At 44.6% G+C, this 24,207-nt stretch overlaps 2 protein-coding genes across 3 annotated transcripts in view; both read right to left on the minus strand.

The window, feature by feature from the left end:
* Positions 1-2,554: 2,554 nt before the first annotated feature.
* Positions 2,555-15,623, minus strand: LOC116512573 (syntaxin-17-like). Of its 2 annotated transcripts, none has more exons than XM_032223131.1 (9): positions 15,517-15,623; positions 13,692-13,831; positions 10,714-10,877; positions 9,259-9,324; positions 7,254-7,470; positions 6,253-6,365; positions 5,075-5,125; positions 3,943-4,029; positions 2,555-3,764 (listed from the first exon to the last, which is right to left on the minus strand). In XM_032223131.1, the coding sequence occupies exons 3-9, from the start codon at positions 10,834-10,836 to the stop codon at positions 3,522-3,524; spliced, it is 900 nt and encodes a 299-aa protein (XP_032079022.1). In that variant the 5' UTR covers positions 10,837-10,877; positions 13,692-13,831; positions 15,517-15,623; the 3' UTR covers positions 2,555-3,521. The 2 variants fall into 2 exon arrangements, with proteins under 2 accessions (XP_032079022.1, XP_032079021.1); XM_032223130.1 differs by having other exon boundaries at positions 7,254-7,473.
* Positions 15,624-18,064: 2,441 nt separating this feature from the next.
* The window catches only part of NAA20 (N-alpha-acetyltransferase 20, NatB catalytic subunit), a 9,555-nt gene continuing 3,412 nt past the window's right edge, over positions 18,065-24,207 (minus strand). Inside the window, exons 3-6 of the mRNA XM_032222265.1 lie at positions 23,570-23,660; positions 21,911-22,046; positions 20,216-20,361; positions 18,065-18,242 (exon numbers count right to left, since the gene is read on the minus strand). Coding sequence (XP_032078156.1) covers positions 18,157-18,242; positions 20,216-20,361; positions 21,911-22,046; positions 23,570-23,660 — 459 coding nt within the window. The 3' untranslated portion in view covers positions 18,065-18,156. The remainder of the gene's footprint in view (positions 18,243-20,215; positions 20,362-21,910; positions 22,047-23,569; positions 23,661-24,207) is intronic.

Here is a 24,207-nt window from a genome sequence, read left to right on the forward strand (position 1 = left end):
CACCTCGGAAGGATGGAAGGCTGAGTCAACCTTGAGCCTTGGATGGATAGATAATAGATAAGATAGATAAAGAAGATAGATAGATGATAGATAGATAGATAGATAGATAGATAGATAGATAGATAGATAGATAGATAGATAGATAGATAGATAGATAGATAGATAGATAGATAGATAGATAGATAGATAGATAGATAGATAGATAGATAGATAGATAGATAGATAGATAGATAGATAGATAGATAGATAGATAGATAGATAGATAGATAGATAGATAGATATAGCATATCAATAGCAGTTAGACGTTATACCGCTTCATAGGGCTTTCAGCCCTCTCTAAGCGGTTTACAGAGTCAGCATATCCCCCCCCACAACAATCCGGGTCCTCATTTTACCCACCTCGGAAGGATGGACGGCTGAGTCAAACCTTGAGCCGGTGAGATTAGAACCGCTGAACTGCAGATAGCAGTCAGCTGAAGTGGCCTGCAGTACTGCACCCCTAACCACTGCGCCACCTCGGCTCTTCCACTCCCAGAATTCCCCAGCCAACACAAAGGAATTCTGGGAATGGAAGCCCACAAGGACTCTACTAACTGTCCGTCCACAGATTCATTTCCTTGTTTCTCCTGGTATAGGAGGGAGATGCTGACAGTATTTCTCAGTGTTTCTATATATCTGAGGGGCTGCCCCAAGGAAGAGGGATTGTATTCTCCAAAGCCCCTGAAGGCAGGACAAGAAGCAATGGGTGGAAACTAATCAAGGAGAGAAGCAACGTGGAATTATGGGGAAACTTCCTGACAGTGAGAACAACTTAACCAGTGGAACAGCCTGCCACCAGAAGTTGTGCGTTCTTCATCACTGGAGGTTTTTAAGAAGAAAGGGGACAACTGTTTGTCTGAAATGGCATCAGGTTTCCTTCTCCAGCAGGGGGATGGACTAGAAGACCTCCAAGATCCTTCCAACTCTGTTATTATTATGAGTCCCCTTCGGGGAAAAGGGCGGCATATAATGCAATAATTCAATTATGCATTCTATATTCTGATCAGAAGAGGAGGACTAGAATGACACGATAGCAGGATGCCAATATTTGGGGGGGGGGCTGCCTCAAAGAAGAGGGGACCCATCTATTCTCCAAAGCCCCCTGAGGACAGGAGAAGCAGCAACCGATGGAAACTCACCAAGGAGAGAAGCAACGTGGAATTAAGGAGAAACTTCCTGTCGGGAAGGACACCCCCAAAATGCAGGAACCCCTGTTCTCATCCGCCTGTTAAAAAGTCTTTGAACCGGGGTCCCCTTGCTGTCTTTGGTGCCTTACTGCCCCCTTGTGGCCCTTCGTGAAACTCGCCAGCCCATCCTGACCCTGGCGCAGAGCATCTCCCATCCCAAACAAACTCCATGTGGCTGGACTCAGCAGGCGGCGGCGGCAGCAGCATGGGTCCAGGGCCCCAGCGAAGAGGCGGCTGCCCACTGCAGGGCATCGTGCCAGGAGGGCCTCTGCTTTCTGCCATTGGCATCTTTTGTGTGAGTTCAGGGAGCGAATGACCTCCAGAAGCTAAGCTGGATTGGGCTTGGGCGATATTTGGATGGGAGGTTAAACCAGAGGGGCTCTCCTGTGTTTTAATCTCTGGACTTTTTGTCCCACAGGGGACCCCCCCAAAAAAATCTCCTTTCCCCCCAACTAAGTGGGCCTCTTTCTGCCTTCTTCTCCCGGGGCGCCCGCAATATGGGTCAACAGTCAGCAGATCTGAACAAAGAAAACACAACACCTTTGTGTCGACGTCAGCAAAAGAAAGAAAGAAAAACAACCCTTAATAAAAACCCGTTTCTTTTTTAAACTTCTTTTAAAAACGACTTTTAATTTATCGGAGGAGGTGCAGACACCCGGCGTTCCTACACAAGATGCAGTCAAAGTGTTTTGCCCCACTTAAAAAGAACGGCACGCAACCCACAACCATGTCCTGGAGAGGTTTTGAAATACTTCAAATAGATTACTGTTATTATTATTATTATTTTTAAGAGATCCGTGTTGATTCCGGGGGCTGCCCAGAATGCTGATGAGATGCTGTCGTATTTTTGTGCAAATAGGAACAAACAGTTGCTGTTGAGGCAACGTTGTTCTTTTGAACCAACACACACACACACACATATCCCCAGTTGTTTTAATTCACGCACGCACACCTTTGCAACTGATCGTTTCCACCTTTAGATGAAAAGTTGGCACGGAACTAATAGTTAATAGCTAAAATCCAATAACTTTTGATTGAGCAACTCGTCTGATAGAGCCATGATCGCTAACCTCTGGCACACATGCCGGAAGTAGCATGCAGAGGCATCCCTCTGCGCACGCCAGCTGTCGCACGTAGCTCTTCCGGGTTCCGGCGTGCACATGCGGGAGTGCTAGAAACCAGAAGAGCGCTTCCCTGGTGCACACGCGCCGGCCAGCTGGTCTTTGCACATCCATGCGCTCCAGAGACCAGAAGACGAAGTGACCAGCGCGCATGCTGGAAATTGGAAGCTCAGCTCACGCCGGGGAAATGCTCTTCCAGTTTCTGGTGCTCCCCTGCAGGCACATGCACAAGCACACGCCCGTTTCGGCACAGTGCCGAAAAGGTTCACCGACACTGCTTGGGGATCAATGGCTTTTTTGACCAGTGGACTTCAACTCCCAGAATTCATTGCGGACTCGGGAATTCTAGAGCCATGTTTCTCCCTTTTCAGGCAGGCGGACTTCAATTCCCAGCATCCTCCAATCAATTGGGCAGCTTTCAGATGAGTGGACTTCAACTCCCAGAATTCCCCCGTTTTGCTAATCCGCTCCTCTGAACGTTACTACAGTTGAGAAACACGATTCCAGACCTCTGATAAGCAAAAAGCAGAGAATTCTCCCCCCCGAAAACAGCCTGTTCTGACTTTTCCTGACCGTGGCATTTTAAAACGAGAGGTAGAAGCCAACTTTCCAGACTGGAAAAATTAAAATTTGCAAACCAAAGCCCCTCCCCACCTCCCCGAGGCGAGATTTCCCCGCACCCCTCCACCTGACCTCTATCCCGCCAGGAGCCCAACTCTGCCACCGCAAACCGATTCAGCTCCCGAGAGTCCAGGAGCATTAAAACCGACAAGTGTTAAAACAAACAAACCCACAGGATTTGTGCGCTCGGGACGAACGGAAGTATCCAGAGACTGAAAAAGGGCCACCTGGGCGGCTTTCTTTCCGTTTTTAACCTGGGGAAAAAAAGGCATTCGGTGAACACTGTGGAGAGAGTCCCTGAAGGAGGAAGGAAAGCAGGTGGAGACATCCCTTCGGAGCGCACCTTCCCACGCCGCGGGTGAGGTGTGCCAAAGCGTGCCACGCTTGCCGCCTTCCCCTGGCGCACGTCAGAAAGTTTTTCCAGGGTGACTTTTTTGTCCCTTTCACATTCTCAACAGGAAACGTTTCCAGCAGGGGAAGAAAGACGATTGTCCCAGGCGGGCAGCCGTGATGCCAGCCAAGACGGCTTGAGGGCCCCCCCTCCCCCCGGTCCTCAGCTGCCCCCTTGGTCGCTCTGCCCGGGCAAATCGGGGCAGCTGGGAGAGGAGAGATCCTTGATCATCTTCTGCTTCTTCCTCTGAATGAGTTTTCCACCCGTGAAGCCCAGCACGCCGCCTCCCAAAGCCGCCGCCAGTCCAGCCACCTTAAAGCCGGCCAGGAGCCCGATGGGCCCCCCCACGATTCCCCCCAGGAGGGCGCCAGCCACCGGGAGGGCGGCCAGTTTGTAGGTCGCAGCCTGGGGAAAAGAGAGGGGCAGAGAAAGGGTCATTTGAAGAGCGGGGTGGGTGGGTGGGGGTCTCCTTGGCATCATCCGGCAACCCCACCCTCCCTGTAAGCAGGAAAAGACAGACTGGGGAGGATGGGTAATGGAGTCCTCCCGGCTTGCAAGCCGAGAGCAGCTGGTCGAGACCCACCTTGGATAAACTCTGGGTCCCCTCCTCCACATTCGCGACGGCAGTGCAGACGTTCTCTTCGATCCGGTCGACTTTCTCCTGCTGGGTCTACGAGAAAATCATTTACATATCAAGGACAGGACAGGACACAAAAGGTGGCAAAAGGGGATCATGTGACCAAGGGGGGGTGTGTGGCTGCCAGCATTGCTGCCGGTTCGCTGCGTGTGCAATTTTGCGTGCGCGTTCTCGCTTCGCTCGCGCACACAGTTGCCCATAAATAGGTCTGCCCATGTGCAGAACATTAGAAAATGGGGGAGAAACCCATGCTGCACTGACCAGGGAACCAGTTTGGAGGCCTGGGTCGCTGTTGAGTCTGGCAACCCAGGCCAGCAAAACCGGTCCAAACCAGTAGGAATCCACCTCTGCATGTGACCATGATAGAGAGAGAGAAAGGGAGAAAGATGATAGATAGATAGATAGATAGATAGATAGATAGATAGATAGATAGATAGATAGATAGATAGATAGATAGATAGAAGATAGACAGACAGACATTTAGATAAGAGAGAGATATGAGATAGATATAGTGGGATAGAGATATAGAGATAGAAGATAGACATAGATAAGAGAGAGAGATGAGATATTGATATGATATGTGATATATGATATATATAGAGAGAGGAGGGAGAGAGAAGATAGACAGAGAGTTAGTTAGGTAGGCAGATAGACAGACATAGATAAGAGAGATATGAGATATTGATATAGAGATGGATGGATGGATGGATGGATAGATAGATAGATAGATAGAGGGAGAGAGAGCGAGAGAGAAGATAGACAGACAGAGTTAGGTAGACAGACACATAGATAAGAGAGACAAATTAGATATTGATATGATATATAGAGATAAAGCGATATAGGCAATATAGACATAGAGAGAGAGAGACAGATATATATATATATACACACACATACATACATACATACATACATATATACATATAGATGTAGATTAGATATGATATATAGATGAATGAATCAGTTGCCAAGCATCTGAATTTTGATCACGTGACCTGGGGGAGGCTGAACGATTGTGTGCGAACTGCCAACTGGGCAGTTTCCATGTTTCCAGAGAAACCAGCCGTGCTCTACTTACATTAACAAGCAGGGAAAACTCGGTCACCAGAGTGCAGAGTTCTATCAGATCCTAAGGAAAAAACCCCACTCGTTACTTGGTTCATCTTTTTTTATTAACTGTTATTAGTTTATCAAAATATGATACAATGACAAAAGAAAAACAATGAGAGAAAAGGGTAGAGTTAGTGCAGTAGAATAAGGTCATAACATACAACCTCAACTTTTTTACTTTTACGTAATAATATGTACCAGCCATTTCTAGAAACAACATCGGCAAAACCAAAATTTCATATATATTTTTTCGCCTCCAGCACAAAGTCCAGAAACGGTTTCCAAATAGAAACAAAAGTAATTGTGGTTTTTTTCCCCCTTGAATCAAAGCAGCGAATTTAGCTACAATTGCTAACTCCATCAACTTTTGCAGCTGTTCACCTCTGGGTGGAAATCAAAGGGTCCATTTTTTGTGCATAAAGTGTAAACTTTCGGCCATCAACTTATATAACATCAAAGTTCTATTTTTTTTTCCAAGTTATTTGTCCATTAGGCCAGTGGTTCCCAAACTTGGCAACTTTAAGACTTGTGGTCCACAAGTTGAATTCTGGGAGTTGAAGTCCACAAGTCTTAAAGTTGCCAAGTTTGGGAACCACTGCATTAGGCCAAAAGAAAAGTCTCTGATTTCATCTTTATATTCACTTTAAGAATCTGCTGTATGAATCCAATATTTCTCTGCTTTGTCCCCTGTCCATCAAAAGTGATAAATGTCCCTTCTTTACCCTTGCATTTCCAGCATTTGAAACACCTTTATGCATTCTTGACAACATCCGGTGATAAATACTAACTGTACATCACTTTATAAAAGTTTTCTTTTGAATTATAATTTAGTGTAAATTTTAGACCTTTCATCCACCAAAACGTTATTGCTGGGAATGAGTCAGCAAGGTTTTGGGGCTGATATCACTTTAAGAGCCTGTAATAAGAAGAGGCCCTGTTGCAGCCTATCTCTCTCTCCGTGTGTGCTTCTGTGCTGTAATTGCTGATTGTTTGAGGTCTGACTTAAACTATGTGTATGTATTTAGTCTTTGGAGATAAACCACTATTTAACTACAAACCTCTGTTGCTGTATTTGCTCCTGGATTGTCTCACATAGAAACACTGTGCGCACTCTGACATAAAATAATGATGGGATGTGCAACTTACCTCTTCTAACACTTCCCAGGATTCTGCAGCATTTTGATCCTGGGGGATTTCAGGTAACGGAGCAAAAATCTGGCTGAGGGAATTTTCTCCGTTTTCGGCACTAGAGAAAGTTTCTGAAGGAGAGAACAACACACAGTCACTGTGTGCCCTTATTAACACAATAAACATATGTACCGGCACAACCACACAATTACAGCCCTGGCAATGAATTTCATGAAGCATCCTGCCCCAAGGGACAAAAGAGAAATTACAGGTAAACGTACGATCACAATTGAGCCCAAAATATATGTCGTTAAGTGAGACATTTATTTGTACAGTGAGTTTTACCCCATTTTGCGAACTTTCTTGCCACGGTTGTTAAGTGAATCAGTACAGTTGTTAAGTTAGTCACTCGGTTGTTAGCTGAATCTGACTTCCCCACTAACTTCGTTCATCAGATCACAAAAGGGATCACATGACTCCGGGAGACTGCAACCGTCATAAATATGAGTCAACTGTCATAAATATGAGTCATCTGAATTTTGATGGCTTGGCCCCAGGGATGCTACAACAGTTGTAAGTGTGCAAAATAGTCATCAGTCCCTTTTTTCAGTGCTGCTGTAACTTCAAACTGTCACTAAACCAACAGTTGTAAGTCCAGAACTAGCTGCAATTGTTTGTAAGGTGTGGTTATAAGTATGAAAAATGAGAGGGCGGGGAGAGAGAGATGAGGGAGGGAGGGAGGGAGGGAGGGAGATGATAGATAGATAGATAGATAGATAGATAGATAGATAGATAGATAGATAGATAGATGATAGAGAGATAGACAGACAGACAGACAGATAGATATGGATGGAGGTAGATGATAAATAGATGGATGGATGAGAAGCGTCTTCATAGAAAAAGTCCCAGTTGCCTCTTGGAAAAAAAACACCTTTGGGACAACCCTGACCTGGATGGCTGAGAATCTCCAGAGATGCCCAGGATAAAAAAAAAGAATCTAATAAATAAATAAACGGCACCTGTTCCTTCAACAGTGGTGGAGCGAGTCAAAGCCGCCTCCGGCTCTCTGAACTGCCTTTTCAGCGCTTCGGCCGACTCCGAATGCAGCTGCAAAAATTCTTTTATGGCCACCGAAGCCTCTCCTTTGACGGGATCAATCATCCTCTGCAGAGTCAGGATATCTTCCTTCCGGACTCGGGCGCAAAGGTTCTCCATCTCTCGGATATTTGCTCGCAGCTGCTGCGATATTCAAAAACAACGAAAAACAAGTCACCCCTTTTATCTCCGTCGAAAGCATCGATTGCAAATCAGGCTAAGACCTCCGAGGAGTCCTGTTGACTTACAACAGTTCACTTAATGACCATTCAGCGTTACAAGGGCACTCAAAAAAGGGACTTGTGACTGTTTTCACACTTACGGCCAATAGAACATTCCCCATAGTCACGCCGTCCAAATTCAGATGTGGAAAACAAAACAGTCACAAATCACTTTTTCCCAGCGCTGTTGTAACTTCCGTCACCAATCAAAGGGTTAGGAATCCAGGATTATCTATAATGCTGGCGGGGGAACGCAGGGAATTGAAGTCCATGTGTCTCAGAGTGGCTAAAGTTGGAAAAATCTTAAAATACATGAAAAGGAGCCACTGTCAACCCTGAAGCCATTCTGGAGCATCTTCAGGGCTGCCTCCAGCAAGGCTGGTTGGAGCTGTGGGAATGGGAGCTGGGGAGGGGAGTGGAGTAAAGATAGCAAGGGTTGCCCTGATTAAATCATGAGCCTCGAGCCAAGCTTCAAAAGAAATCCAGTTATTTATTAGGAGCTTCGTGTCAGCACAGTTCCAAGTGAAGCCAACTCTGACCTCATGTAGAGCCAAGGTGGCGCAGTGGTTAGGGTGCAGTACTGCAGGCCATTTCAGCTGACTGTTATCTGCAGTTCAGCGGTTCAAATCTCACCGGCTCAAAGGTTGACTCAGCCTTCCATCCTTCCGAGGTGGGTGAAATGAGGACCCGGACTGTGGGGGGGGGGATATGCTGACTCTGTAAACCGCTTAGAGGGGGGCGAAAGCCCTATGAAGCGGTATATAAGCCTAACTGCTATTGCTATTGCTATAGATGTCAACATTCCACACGGATCTCAGGTTACAGTAGCTGGGTTGAGTCAGGTGTATCCGTTGGGTAAGGTGATTTATGACACAGAGTGAGGGGAGGAAAGGAACAGGGGCAAAGTTCAGAAGCAGATAAGACAAAGCAAAAGAAACAGCTGCAAATAAGAATTGAATGCCTAATGAAGCTGTTAATAAATCACTGGTTTTTGCATTACAATATTGGTTCGCTTATCATTAATCAGGCATCGTTAGGAAACTTTACAGTAATTCATGTTCCAGCCCTGACCCTGTTTCCCCCCCTCCCCTCAAGGTGTGTCATCAGTCAGACTCTCCAACTAGAGATCACTCCCCTCCGGCCACTGTGGGTAACCTCGGAGACGGCCTTGACGGAGATACGGCTGGAATGTTCTTTTGTTTTCGAGAGCAGGCCAGCAATGCTTTGCGAGCATTGTAGCAGGGGTGAAATGCTACCGATTCAGGCTGGTTCAGCCGAACCGGTAGTAAAAAAATACCAAAAAAAGGTTTTTTAAAAAAAGTTCCGACGATCACACGTCACACAGCTGATCTTCGGGAGTTTTTAAAAAAACACTTTTTAAGTATTTCTTTTACTACAGTTTCTCTGGAAACGTGGGGGTGGGGTCCGTTTTTGCTCCCAGCGGGCTTCCCTGAAGCCTGCTAGGCCAAAAAGAGGAGGTGGAGGGTGGAAAGAAAGAAAGAAAGAAAGAAAGAAAGAAAGAAAGAAAGAAAGAAAGAAAGAAAGAAAGAAAGAAAGAAAGAAAGAAAGAAAGAAAGGGAAAAGAGGAAAAGAGGGGCGACGTTATCCCAGCTCTGCTTTCCCCAGGGATGATCTACCAAGGGTTCATTTTCCCAACAAGAACTATGCCGTCTTCTCCCACGGACGTCTATAGCCGCCGTCCCCTTACCTGGACGGTACGGCCGGCGTTGATATGTTCTTCGTGCAGTTTGTCCCACAGCCTGCACCTCTGATACTGAAGGCAACAGAGAGAAAAGAAGAGCAGGTATCAAAAACACGGCACTTCCTCCATCAGCCCCCCGTCAAACCACACAAGTATTTGGAATTTTGCTTTTGGCCACTTTTCTTGGGGAAGTGGGAAGCTCTCGAGAAATGACACCTGAGACATTTCTCCGTTGGAGGGAGCGTGGATCTCTGAATTTCAACAAGCGGCAGTTTCTGGAAGTGGGATCAACGCCCAACGTTTATGCTGAAAATTAATTCATCAAAATAAATTTCCTGACAGGGAGAAGAATGAATCAGTGGAACGACTTGCCTCCAGAAGTTGTGGATGCTCCAAGCCTGGAGGTGTTTAAGAAGAGATTGGGCAGCCATTTGTCTGGAATGATATATGGCTTCCTGCTCTACCAGGGGGTGGACTAGATGACCTCCAAAGTCCCTTCCAACTCTACTCTCTACTCTGTCCTGTTCCATATCTGACCTATCCTATTGTATTCTATTCTATTGTAATATTCTGCATTCTATTGTAATATTCTGCATTCTAATATTTCTATTCTATTCTAATATTCTGAATTCTATTCTAATATTCTGCATTCTAATATTTCTATTCTATTCTAATATTCTGCATTCTATTCTATTCTAAATATTCTGCATTCTAATATTTCTATTCTAATATTCTGCATCCTAATATTTCTATTCTATTCTAATATTCTGCATTCTATTCTATTCTAATATTCTGCATTCTATTCTATTCTAATATTCTGCATTCTAATATTTCTGTTCTATTCTAATATTCTGCATTCTAATATTTTTATTCTATTCTAATATTCTGCATTCTATTGTATTCTAATATTCTGCATTCTAATATTTCTATTCTATTCTAATATTCTGCATTCTATTGTATTCTAATATTCTGCATTCTAATATTTCTATTCTATTCTAATATTCTGCATTCTATTGTATTCTAATATTCTGCGTTCTATTCTATTCTAATATTCTGAATTATATTCTATTCTAATATTCTGCATTCTAATATTTCTATTCTAATATTCTGTTCTATTCTATTCTAATATTCTGCATTCTAATATTTCTTCTATTCTATTCCTATATTCTGCATTCCATTCTATTCTCCACTCCACTCTGCCAAACTATTTCAATTTGCTTATTGATGAAGCAGGCAGCAAAGGGACATTTTTCAAGAGAGATGTAAAATTAATTCGTTCTTTAATCACATTAGTATAGCTGCCCATCTCAGTCACTCTGGATGGCTTACACAGTAATAACCAAGAATGTGCAAAAACCATTAAAACAACCAATTTAAGTTAAAAGATTTTTTAAAATAGTATGCCTCTCCTGCCAGTCCTCCCTAAGATCCTTTTTTTTTTATTTAAAGAAAACAATTCACCTTCTCGATATTGATCTGATGTTTCCTTAACCGCTCCAGATCTGTGGGAATGGCCACTTTAATGAACTTCTGGATGGCTGGCTCGAGGCGACGCAAATTAACTTTTTCTTCATCTTTAGACATCTTTGGTGGTTTCAACCTGCACGGCGTAGCGCTCCGGTTACCTAGACGCAATTCGAAAGATTATTTATAGATGAATACAGTAAGGAAATCATAGAATCACAGAATTAGTAAGTAGAATAGAATAGAATAGCAGAGTTGGAAGGGACCTCAGAGGTCTTCTAGCCCAACCCCCTGCCTAGGCAGGAAACCCTACACCACTTCAAGCAAATGTTTGTCCAATCTCTTCTTAAAAACTTCCAGTGTTGGAGGAATTATAACTTCTGGAGGCAACTTCTGTTCCACTGATTAATTGTTCTGACTGTCAGGAAGTTTCTCCTCAATTCTTAGTTGCTTCTCTCCTTGATTAGTTTCCACCCATTGCTTCTTGTCCTGCCCTCAGGTGCCTTGGAGAATAGTTTGACTCCCTCTTCTTTGGGGCAGCCCTTGAGATATTGGAAGACTCCTATCATGTCTCCCCTAGTCCTTCTTTTCATTAAACTAGTCATCCCCAGCTGCTGCAACCATTCTTCGTATGTGATAACAGAATAACAAACTTGGAAGGGACCCTGAAGGTCTTTTAGTCCAACCCCTTGCTCAAGCAGAAGACGTTATACCATTTCAGACAAATGATGCTCCAATCTCTTGTTAAAAACTTCCACTGTTGGAGCATTCACAACTTCTGGAGGCAAGCAGTTTCACTGGTTACAATACAATAGCAGAGTTGGAAGGGACCTTGGAGGTCTTCTAGCCCAACCCCCTGCCTAGGCAGGGAACACTACATCGTTCCAGACAAATGGCTATCCAACATCTTCTTAAAGACTTCCAGTGTTGGGGCATTCACAACTTCTGGAGGCAAATTCTGTTCCACTGATTCATTGTTCTAACTGTCAGGAAATTTCTCCTCAGTTCTAAGTTGCTTCTCTCCTTGATTAGTTTCCACCCATTGCTTCTTGTCCTGCCCTCAGGTGCCTTGGAGAATAGCTTGACTCCCTCTTCTTTGGGGCAGCCCTTGAGATATTGGAAGACTCCTATCATGTCTCCCCTAGTCCTTCTTTTCATTAAACTAGTCATCCCCAGCTGCTGCAACCATTCTTCGTATGTGATAACAGAATAACAAACTTGGAAGGGACCCTGAAGGTCTTTTAGTCCAACCCCTTGCTCAAGCAGAAGACGTTATACCATTTCAGACAAATGATGCTCCAATCTCTTGTTAAAAACTTCCACTGTTGGAGCATTCACAACTTCTGGAGGCAAGCAGTTTCACTGGTTACAATACAATAGCAGAGTTGGAAGGGACCTTGGAGGTCTTCTAGCCCAACCCCCTGCCTAGGCAGGGAACACTACATCGTTCCAGACAAATGGCTATCCAACATCTTCTTAAAGACTTCCAGTGTTGGGGCATTCACAACTTCTGGAGGCAAATTCTGTTCCACTGATTAATTGTTCTCACTGTCAGGAAATTTCTCCTCGGTTCTAAGTTGCTTCTCTCCTTGATTAGTTTCCACCCATTGCTTCTTGTTCTGCCCTCAGGTGCTTTGGAGAATAGCTTGACTCCCTCTTCTTTGGGGCAACCCCTGAAATATTGGAAGGCTGCTATCATGTCTCCCCTGGTCCTTCTTTTCATTAAACTAGACATATTCCCAGTTCCTGCAACCGTTCTTCATGTGTTTTAGCCTCCAGTCCCCTCATCCTCTTTGTTGCTCTTCTCTGCGCTCTTTCTAGAGTCTCAACATCTTTTCTACATCGTGGCGACCAAAACTGAGTGCAGTACCTTAGAGGTCATCTAGTTCAACCCTAGGAGCCGAAGTGGCACAGTGGTTAGAGTGCTGGACTGCAGGCTACTTCAGCTGACTGCGGTTCTGCAGTTCAGCGGTTCAAATCTCACCGGCTCAGGGTTGACTCAGCCTTCCATCCTTCCGAGGTGGGTGAAATGAGGACCCGGATTGTTCTTGGGGGCGATATGCTGACTCTGTAAACCGCTTAGAGAGGGCTGAAAGCCCTGTGAAGCGGTATATAAGTCTAACTGCTATTGCTATTGCTATTCATGAACTGAAGAAGCTTCTGGGATGAGAAGTGAAACAAGTTTAAGGAAAAACGAAGACAAAAAAAAGTTTTGAAAAAGCAACTTTGGGACAACCGTGACCTGAATGACTGAGAATCTCGGCAGACATTTCTGACTGTGAGAACGACTAACCAGTGGAACAGAAGTTGCCTCCAGAGGTTGTGGGGGCTCCACCACTGGAGGCTTTTAAGAAGAGATCGGACCTCCATTTGTCTGAAATGGTCTAGGGTCTCCCTGCTTGGGCAGGGCTGATTGGACTAGAACAGTGTTTCTCAACCTTGGCAACTTGAAGATGTCCGGACTTCAACTCCCAGAATTCCCCAGCCAGCATTCGCTGGCTGGGGAATTCTGGGAGTTGAAGTCCAGACATCTTCAAGTTGACAAGGTTGAGAAACACTGTCCTAACCACTGCTGGGGAATTCTGGGAGTTGAAGTCCAGACATCTTCAAGTTGACAAGGTTGAGAAACACTGTCCTAACCACTGCTGGGGAATTCTGGGAGTTGAAGTCCGGACATCTTCAAGTTGCCAAGGTTGAGAAACACTGGACTAGATGACCTCCAGGGTCCCTTTCAACTCTGTTATTCAGTTGTTCTGTTCTGAGTCTGCCGGTGAAGGGAAGTGTTATGAGCTATCTATTCCACTGGTCCTTACCTTCAGGAAATTCCACCTACCTGCTCCATCATTTCAGCCCCTTTTCTGGTCTTTCCCTCCCAGACGAGCACAGAACTAGCCCCCTTCTCTCCTCCCCTTGGCAACCATTTGGATATCCAAAAACTGCCTCCCCACCAAACTTCTCTTCAGCACCTAACATACCCAGGTCTTTTCCCTTGTCTTCAAAGGACCTGTTTCCAGGTCCTTCGCACTCCGGGTGACTTTCCCTGAACTCACTCCAGGTTGTTAGCTGTTAGTTTCTATCCCCTGCGGAGTCCGGTGTCCCATATTCTGAGTGCAACCTGGCCAAGAGAGAGCAGAATTATTACTACAATTATTCCATAGATCTGGAGTCTGTATTCCTCCTCATACATCCCTAAATAGCTTCTCGAAGCTCCACTGTACGGTAGGCTCGCCAAAGCTGGTTCAAACTCTTCTCCAGGTTTTCAGGGACAGTTTGGACACCAACAAAAAAGAAGCAACCGGAAGATAATTATTTGTAGCTCAGGGTTGAACGGGGGGGGGGGGGGCGGAGGGGTTGAAGGGATTCCTGGGTGCTCTCTGAGGTTCTTTGGTTTCTGGAAATATCAGAAGGATATTTCCTGAATATCATCAATGGGAGAAGGGAGTGGGGCTTGCAAGTTTGCAAGTTTAATAACATTTATATGATGTGCTAGATTTTAAAGTAACATGATTGTACTTGTATACTGTTGCTTTTTTAATTCTAATGTAAAAATAGGAAGTTGAATATATTGACAGATAGTAGAAATACACCGAAGGGAGGAGCAGAGGGAAAGAAGAAAGAGGGGTAGAGAGGGTGGGAGAGAGGATCGGAAGGAGAGATGGAAGGGAGGGAGTGTATTGGGAGAAAGGAGTGATAGAGGGGGGAGGGGAAGTAGGAGAGGGGAATGTTGGAGGGGAGAAAGGAAAGTTGGAGGGGGGTGAAAGAAAGGGTGTATGGAAGGTTGAAGTGGTATATTGGGTTTGTATTTTGGGGAGTATTGTTGACAAGGATGGCTGTGGTTATTGCTCAATGTTATATGGCCCCGGTTATGCACAGTATACATGTGACTGTATGAAATGAAAATGAAAAAAAAACATATTGAAAACATAACATTTATATGCCGCCCAATCCCGTAGGACTCCGGGCGGCTAAGGAGGGTGGGAAGAGGATGAAGAGGAGGCAGCAGGAGGAGAACAATGACCGTGGAGCGTGGTTGTTTCCTTGCAGACGTTTCACTACTCAATTAGGTAACATCGTCAGTGCTAGAAGGAAGAGGGGTTTGTGGGGAGAGGGAGGGGGAAGAGGCAAGAGGGAGGGGAGGAGAAAGGGAGAGAGGGAGAACAGGTGAGAAGGAGGCAGGGGGGGGGTGAGGAGGACGCAATAGGTGGGGAGGGGGGTAAAGGGGGAGGGAGAGGTGAGGGGGGGGGAGGGGGAGGAGGTGAAAAGGCAGGGGGGGATTGTGGGGTCTCTGGTGGTCTCTGTGGCTGGTTGTTTTCTTCCAGATGTTGAGCAAAGCTACAGCATAGTAAACGGGTTCTCTGGCTGGATGTAGATTTTATTCCATTTTGAATGATAATTTTAGGGCTGCTTCCGCTGGTTGGGGTCTGCCCAGAATAACTTCAGGTGGATGAATTGGATGAAGCCAAAACAGCAGAGGAAGCCCAGACACCCCCCCCCCATCACCCCCACCCCAATCCCGGCCTCTTTCTGCCTGCCAGGCCCCACCCTGGGATCTCCTGGTGGTCTCCCCTCCCAGCCCTGCCTCGTTTCCTGGTCAGCCAAAGTGTGTGTGTGGGGGGGAGGTATGTCAGGCGGAGGGGAGGGGGCTCTCCTGCACCGCCGCCTTCGCCTGTCAGCTGGACTACGTAACCCTCCCCCAGCCCCCCTCCCTGGCTGAGGGTGATGGGAGTTGTAGTCCCACACCTCGTGGCTGGGTGAATGCCCCCCGCCGGGCCCCCTTCCCCCTTCCCTCGCCGGACTCACCTCTCCGCCGCCTCCTCCTTCCCTCGCCGACCCGTCTCCCCCGGCGGCCCCACCGGCTGCGGCCCCGCTACGACCCCCCACCACTCACTCGCCTCGAACCCGGAAGAGAGACAGAGAGAGGAAGTAAACAGGAAAAGGCGGAGCCCCCTGACCATAGAGGCCTCCAGAGCGTCCCTTCCACCAGCCGGAGGCGGGATTTCCGGCGCGCGTGAGCTGCACCGCCCCGCCCCCCTCGGCTGAGCACGTGATCCTCAGGTGGGGAGAAGAGGAGGGCGAGGGAAGGAGGGAGGCAGAGGAAGACAGAGGATGGAAGGAGGGAGGGAGGGAGAGAGAGAGAGAGAGAGAGGGATATAGATAGATAGATAGATAGATAGATAGATAGATAGATAGATAGATGATTGATAGATGATAGAGATAGATAGATAGATATAGAGATGGATGTAGATAGATGAGAGAGAGAATGATAGATTTACAGTAAATGAGAGATGAGATAGTGAGAGAGATGACAGATGATAGATAGATAGATAGATAGATAGATAGATAGATAGATAGATAGATAGATAAGAGAGAGAGAATATTATAGGATACAGTAAATGAGAGATGTGATAGTGAGAGATGACAGACAGACAGACAGATAGATATGTAAGATAGATAGATAGATAGATAGATAGATAGATAGATAGATAGATAGATAGATAGATAGATAAATAGATAGAAGATAGAGAGAGAGAGATAGGGAGATAGATAGATAGATAGATATAGAGATGGATGTAGATAGATGAGAGAGAGAGAATGATAGATTTACAGTAAATGAGAGATGAGATAGTGAGAGAGATGACAGATTATAGATAGATAGATAGATAGATAGATAGATAGATAGATAGATGATAGATAAGAGAGAATATTATAGGATACAGTAAATGAGAGATGTGATAGTGAGAGATGGCAGACAGATAGATGTAGATAGATAGATAGATAGATAGATAGATAGATAGATAGATAGATAGATAGATAGATGATAGATAGATTGAGAAATGGGTGTGGATAGATAAAGAGAGAGATATGGATGTAGATAGAGAGATAGATATAGATGGATGTAGATAGATAGATATAGAGATGGATGATAGATAGAGATGGATGTAGATAGAAAGATGGATGTAGATAGATAGATAGATAGATAGATAGATAGATAGATAGATAGATAGATAGATAGATAGATGCAAAGATAGTTACAGAAATATAGAAGGATGGACATAAAGGGATAGATAATAAAGCTAGATAAAGGATATATGAGATAAATAGAATGAATGCATGAATAAATGGATGATATATAGATAATAGAAAGATGATAGATGGATGATTGATATAGATCAGGGGTAGTCAACCTTTTTATACCTACCGCCCACTTTTGTATCTCTGTTAGTAATAAACCGCCCACCGGTTCCACAGTAATGGTGATTTTATGAAAACCTAATGAAAATGTTTTTAAATAATGCTATGAACATTTTTTTTTAAGTCAATTAAATTTAAAAAAAGGAAAGGGCTTCAGTATGGGACAAAACCCCTACCGCCCACCATGAAAGCTGGAACGCCCACTAGTGGGCGGTAGGGACCAGGTTGACTACCACTGATATAGATGATACATAGACAGACAGACAGTCATTTGCATTCTTTTTAGTGTTGTTGAGGCCACTTGGAGGTTTATCTGTGTCTATGGCCATCTGTATCCAGGTGGCCTCAATGACTCTCTAAAAGGATGCAAATGACCACCTGTCTGCAAGGAATATCAATCCTTCCATTCTCCACCATCCAGTCAGAACTTAAGAAGCTTCTCGCATGAGAAGTGAAACATCTTCAAAGAAAAAACTAAATCCAGCTGCCTCTTGAAAAAGCACCTTTGATACAATGGGGTGCCTTCCCCTTTACTGTCTTCTAGATGTTGATTAAGCCAGCATTACCACTGGCTTAATCAGAGAGGGAAACATGGGGGCTTATAATCCCCCAAAGTTGGACCATGTCAGGTTGCCAAAGCCCGATTTGTTTGCCTAGGGAAAACTACAGTGTGATACGTTTTCTCCCACTCCCTTCTTTCGCCTTATTGTATTGTAACAGAATAAGAGCTGGAAGGGACCTTTGGAGGCCTTCTAGTCCAACCCACGCTCACGCAAGAAACACTATACCACTTCAGAAGGGATTCTTCCAATCTCTTCTTTAAAAGCTGGTGTTGTATCATATTGCCATTTATTTTGACAATTTGAATCCCTCAGATTTTAAACAGGATACTTTTCCCCCAAAAAACATTTTACTTGGACTTGATTTTTTAATTTTATTAATTAAAATTCAATCAAAATATAGAACATTAATCAGTACTGCATTATTAGCAAGACGGCCTTCGGATTTATTAATATTCCTAAAAAACCGAATCATGACAAATATGGAAGATATAAGATGGTTTCGGGCTTTGGGGGCATCAAGAGATTTAGAAGCGCAGCCTAAAAGGGAAAACATTTCTCTTGATATTTGCATATACTTCCTCCTTTTTCTTCCAAAGCTCCAAGTTGCATGAGAGATATCCTAATTGTTTTCATTTATCTACAGATTTTATTCTCAATATATTTTTACAGCAACCACAATATTGACTTATTCAATATCTTCTGGCCGGACAGGATGCGGTAACGGTATAATTGATTTCTTCTCTTTATCTCTTGATAGAGCTTTCCTCATGTCTGTTAAAAGAAAAAAGAAAAATGGAATAAAATATAGATTAGGAACATAACCTACAATTCAAAGCCCAGGCCAGCTGCAACGCCTCTCAAACCTCTAGAATGAGATTCCACCCCCAAATCCATCCTGATGATGTTCAGGACATGGTTACGGATAGTCGACTTACGATCACATTGAGCTCAACATTTTTGTTGTTAAGCGAGACCCTTGTTAAGGGGGGGGGGGTTTGTCCCATTTTATGACTTTTCCTGCCATGGTTGTTAAATGAATCACTGCAGTTAAGTGGATCAGAGGGTTGTTAAGTGAATCCGGCTTCCCCATTGACTTCGCAAGAGAGGACATAGCATCCATCATCAGTACATACCAGTTGCCCAGATTTCTAATTTTGATCACATTACGTTAATGCAGTGTTTCTCAACCTTGGGGACTTTAAGTCCTGTGGACTTCAACTCCCAGAATCCCCCAGCCAGCACAGATTAACAGATTAACAGAGCTGGAAGGTACCTGGTAGAACATCTAGTCCAGTGTTTCTCAACCTTGGCAACTTTAAGTCCTGTGGACTTCAACTCCCAGAATCCCCCAGCTGGGGAATTCTGGGAGTTGAAGTCCACAGGACTTAAAGTTGCCAAGGTTGAGAAACACTGGACTAGTCTAACTCCCCCACCCCAAAGCAGGAGACCCTAAACCATTTCCAACAGATGGAAGTCCAGTCTCTTCTTGAAAGCCTCCAGGGATGAAGCTCCCACAACTTCCAAAGGCAACTTCTGTTCCATGGGTTGATTGTTCCCATTGTCAGGAAATTCCTCCTCATTTCCAGGTTGAATCTCTCCTTGGTCAGTTTCCATCCATTCTTCCTTGCCTGGCCTTTGGGTGCTTTGGAAAATAGCTTTATCTCCTCCTCTTTATAACAGCCCCTCAAATATCGGAAGACTGCTATCCTGTCTTCCCTGGTCCTTCTCTTCACTAGACTGGTTATGATCAAAACTCAACTTCTAGAGTGAAATTGGATATTGCATGGTATTATCCATTTTCCACCAATTATGCAGTGGTGTGACAAGCTCATTTTTTTTTCTGTATCTGTTCTACCCCTCATATGCCAATTGATGGTCTTTTTGGACATTTGGATTACAGATAAATGTGTACATATGGATTTCCCCCGTGCTAATTTAAATGTTTATAATTTTAACAATATTGCAATACAGTGCACAATATATACGTAAAAAATATAAAATGTTAGAAATGTATAGTTTATTATAGTTTACAGTTTATTCTTATACTTTCACATAGCAAGTTCATTATTATTGTTCTTACTGTTAACCATTTTACTATTAATATAATTTATAGATGACAGGCTAACCATTGGTAAGTAGATTTAGTAGTTTAACAGTTTGAAATTCTTTTGGCTTGTTTCACAAGGAGCGGGAAGCTAAAATTGTTATATTAATCAGCATTCAATAAGGGAGGATGCCACTAGATGTTGGTTTCAGTTGGGGTTTCTTTAGGACACTTTTTTGGTTAATGTCCTTTTTGTTGTATTGTTTCTTTTGGATAAGATGGATTGGGGGGGGGGGGGTTAAAATGTCATCAGTTGGAATCTTTGTGCTCCCACAGGAGACCCACGCCCAGCGCCACTCCCCCCCCCCACCAGGAATCCCATTGACCCTGATCTAGTGCCAATTTAGCTTTGACCATTACTCAACCGGATTCTTGTGTATAAGTATCAATAATAAACTCTTCAGTGCTTTAAACTCAGTGAGTCTTTCTGGTTCTTTACAACTGACGTTGTGTTGTCCCAAATACCCTCTTACTGCAGTGTTTCTCAAACTTGGCCACTTGAAGATGTCCGGACTTCAACTCCCAGAATTCCCCAGCCAGCGAATGCTGGCTGGGGAATTCTGGGAGTTGAAGTCCGGACATCTTCAAGTAGCCAAGGTTGAGAAACACTGCTCTACTGCTAAAAAGGCCGCACACTTACCGTAAGCATCTTCGTCGGGCTCCCCGCTGCTGGCCGAGTAGTATTCTAACACTGTTCGGTACACGCTGTAGCCCAGTTGCTTGTACATGTTGACTGCCACCTGATTTGAGACTCTCACAAAGAGGTCCACAAAAAATCCACCCTTTCTTCACCAAGAAAGAAAACGGAAAGGTAAGAAGAGAGCGAGAGCAACATTTAAGATTCTACGGCACTATTACGAAAAACTACAGAGGGCAAGAGGTACCTGTTTATGTGCATCAAGCCGTTCTCTGAGCCGAGGTGGCGCAGTGGTTAAATGCACCACTGCAGGCTACTTTCAGCTGACTGCAGTTCTGCAGTTCAAATCTCACCGGCTCAGGGTTGACTCAGCCTTCCAGCCTTCCGAGGTGGGTGAAATGAGGACCCGGATTGTTGTTGGGGGCAATATATGCTGACTCTGTAAACCGCTTAGAGAGGGCTGAAAGCCCTGTGAAGTGGTATATAAGTCTAACTGCTATTGCTATTGCCATTCTCAAATAAGAATTGAGATGCTAAGTTATTCCCTAATTACAATACAACTAGATTAATGTTCTCAGCTATTTTGGCTTAATTATATTACCGTTCCAAAAAGAAATGCAAGGAAAAATTAAGGATATTCCAATTACATCATCGATCTCTATACATTTCAGATGAATATATCTCCTCTTATTACAATTAACTCTTATCTTGAAGGGGCTACTTTTCTTATTGCTATAAAATCCACTCATAAAGGCAAAGATGCACCAGCTCTATAATATTTAAAAGCACTTTTGGCTTACTGGATTATTTAAACTTGCTTTCTACATCCATGTAGTTTTTTTAAAAAAATAAATTGAAAACACCTAATCTGTAAGCTTATGCCGTCATCTATTTTTAAGGGTGACACAAAACTCACAAGTTACAGCATAAAAACAAAATAGAGCTAGCCTTCGGAGTTTGTAATCTCTCTGTTTGATAGAATAAAATAGAACAGAATAGAACAGTGTTTCTCAACCTTGGCAACTTGAAGATGTCCGAACTTCAACTCCCAGAATTCCCCAGCCAGCATTCGCTGGCTGGGGAATTCTGGGAGTCGAAGTCCGGACATCTTCAAGTTGCCAAGGTTGAGAAATACTGGAATAGAATAACAGAGCTGGAAGGGACCTTGGAGGTCTTCTAGTCCAACCCACTGCCTAGGCAGGAAACCCTAGAGGAATGTTCTTTCCCAATACTGAATACTGTTAAGTCCTCAACTTACAACAGTTCATATAGTGACAATGGCATTGAAAAAGTGACTTATCACAGTTTTTTTCACACTTAATCACTGCATATCCCCATGCTCAGGTGATCAATATTCAGATTCTTGACAATTGGTTTGTATTTATGATAGTCCCAGTGCTCTGGGGGGGGGGGTCATATTTTGCGACCTTCTGACAAGCAAAGTCAATGGGGAAGGCCAGATTCACTTAATGACGGTGTTACTGACTTAACAAGTGCAGTGATTCACTTAGCCACGGTGGCAAGAAACGTTGTAAAACAGGGCAGAAACCACAACTGTTTTACTTAGCGAAAGACATTTTGGGCTCAAGGAGAGTCATAAATCGAGGACTGTTTGTATCAGTAATTAGGATTTTTTTTCACTTAATCCCAGGGAACGCAGCCCATCCACCTGCTCACAGCCTCCGAAATCCGCCTCACCTTTCCGATATTTCCTCCAGCAGCTCCATCAGTTTAGCAGCCAGACCCAACCGGCGGAACTCGGGGGCCACCGAGAGGGCGGTGACGTGGCCGTGCCACTCTTCCCGGGCCACGGATCCTTCAGCTTTGCCCATGACTGCAAAGAAAATCGGCAGTGATCATCCAGCGCGAATGTTAGTTCAGGCATTCGTTTCAGCACAGGGCTGTCCAAACTTGGGAACTTTTAAGACTTGTGGACTTCTACTCCCAGAATTCCCCAGCCAGCATAATTTACTCTCTTGTAATCCCTTCCTCTGCAATCTCTCCTCTTAGATCGGAGACCCCCAAACTTAGGAACTTTAAGACTTGTGGACTTCAACTCCCCAAATTCCCCATCCAGCCTGCCACACTTTCTATTATTCTACTGTGCAGAATTAGCTGAGCTAATTTACTCTCTTGTAATCCCTTCCTCTGCAATCTCTCCTCTTAGATCGGAGATCCCCAAACTTGGGAACTTTAAGACGTGTGGACTTCAACTCCCAGAATTCCCCAGCCAGCATAATTTACTCTCTTGTAAGCCCTTCCTCTGCAATCTCTCCTCTTGGATTGGAGACCCCAAACTTGGGAACTTTTAAGACTTGTGGACTTCAACTCCCAGAATTCTCCAGACAGCATAATTTACTCTCTTGTAAGCCCTTCCTCTGCAATCTCTCCTCTTAGATAGGAGACCCCCAAACTTAGGAACTTTAAGACTTGTGGACTTCAACTCCCCAAATTCCCCATCCAGCCTGCCACACTTTCTATTATTCTATTGTGCATTTTCTATTGTGGGGAAATGCGAGGGGGGATTTTACGGAGTTAGATGATATGTAGCCATAACAACATTCTTTCTAGAAAGCCAAGGTCATCTTTTGTCTCTGCACCTGACCGGAACTGGATGGGTGGAAGCTGCTAGCATGGCAGAGGGAGATTGGACCATGGGATGGGCTTGAGCATGGAAATGTTGGTGCACCTTATACACCAAATACAGCCATTTTTGGCCTCCCGAAGCCTCCCCCCCCAATCCCATTTTTGTGAAAAATAGGTGACAAAATGGGCTAAAACGGAGGCGTTTTTTCCTTCCTCCAATCCCCCAGGGGCATTCTGGAGGCTTCAGCAGGGCTGGGGGAAGGGGAAAATAGCAATAGCAGTTAGACTTATATACCGCTTCATAGGGCTTTCAGCCCTCTCTAAGCGGTTTACAGAGTCGGCATATCGCCCCCACAGTCTGGGTCCTCATTTCACCCACCTCGGAAGGATGGAAGGCTGAGTCAACCCTGAGCCGGTGAGATTTGAACAGCCGAACTGCAGATAGCAGTCAGCTGAAGTGGCCTGCAGTACTGCACCCTAACTACTGCGCCACCTCGGCTCAAATGCCCCCGTCTTTGTGAAAACACCCCATTTTCTGCCCCTTTTTTCACAAAAACGGGAATATTTTGCCTTCCCTCAGCCCTGCTGAAGCCTCCAGAGTTCTCCTGGGAGCAGGGGAGGAACAAAAACGGGTTTTTTTTTCTTACTTACCTCTTCAAAATCTTGGTGCGTCTTATACACCGGTGCATCTTATAGTCCGAAAAATACAATACCTTGTAGGTTCACTTCTGAAGAGTCCCGATAGAAAAAAAGGGAAGAGGTGGTACTTACTGTAGCCCATCAGCTCTCCCCCGGGGGCTTCCGCCACAATGAAATACTCTGGCCAGTGAGCCAAGTACTGCAAGTAGAACGGAATTCCATACTAGGGAGGGTTTTTAAGGAAAATTCATCTCCGCCCGTCTGCCTTGAAGAACTAAACAATGCCTCACCAAATAAAAGGGGGGGGAAAAAACCACATATACGAGAATCACGACAAAACTCCACTAGTTTTGCCTGGGAGCAACACGCATGTGACCAATCTATGAAAGAAGCTATCGCATTCCAGATATATATAGACACACACACACAAACACATTTTTCTGGGTAGGAAATTACTAGGTAAGCTGTTGTTCCCATTGTAGCTTTGTTTCTTCCATGGCTTCTCTATTATATCCTCATAGTTATAGTTTATAGTTTTATTGATTTGTATGCCGCCCACTCCCGAAGGACTCCGGGTGGCTTACAATAAAACAAGGGAGGGGGGAATAATACACAAACAACATTAAAATATACAACAATCACAATCTCCGGGGGGGGGGCTGGATGTTTCACAAGCCCCCCGGCCTGCTGGAGCAGCCAGGACTTAACGGCTTTGCGGAAGGCCGGGAGGGTAGTAAGGGTCCGGATCGCCAGCGGGAGGGTGTTCAGAG

Source organism: Thamnophis elegans, chromosome 8 (assembly GCF_009769535.1).
Source record: "Thamnophis elegans isolate rThaEle1 chromosome 8, rThaEle1.pri, whole genome shotgun sequence".
NCBI lineage: Eukaryota > Metazoa > Chordata > Lepidosauria > Squamata > Colubridae > Thamnophis > Thamnophis elegans.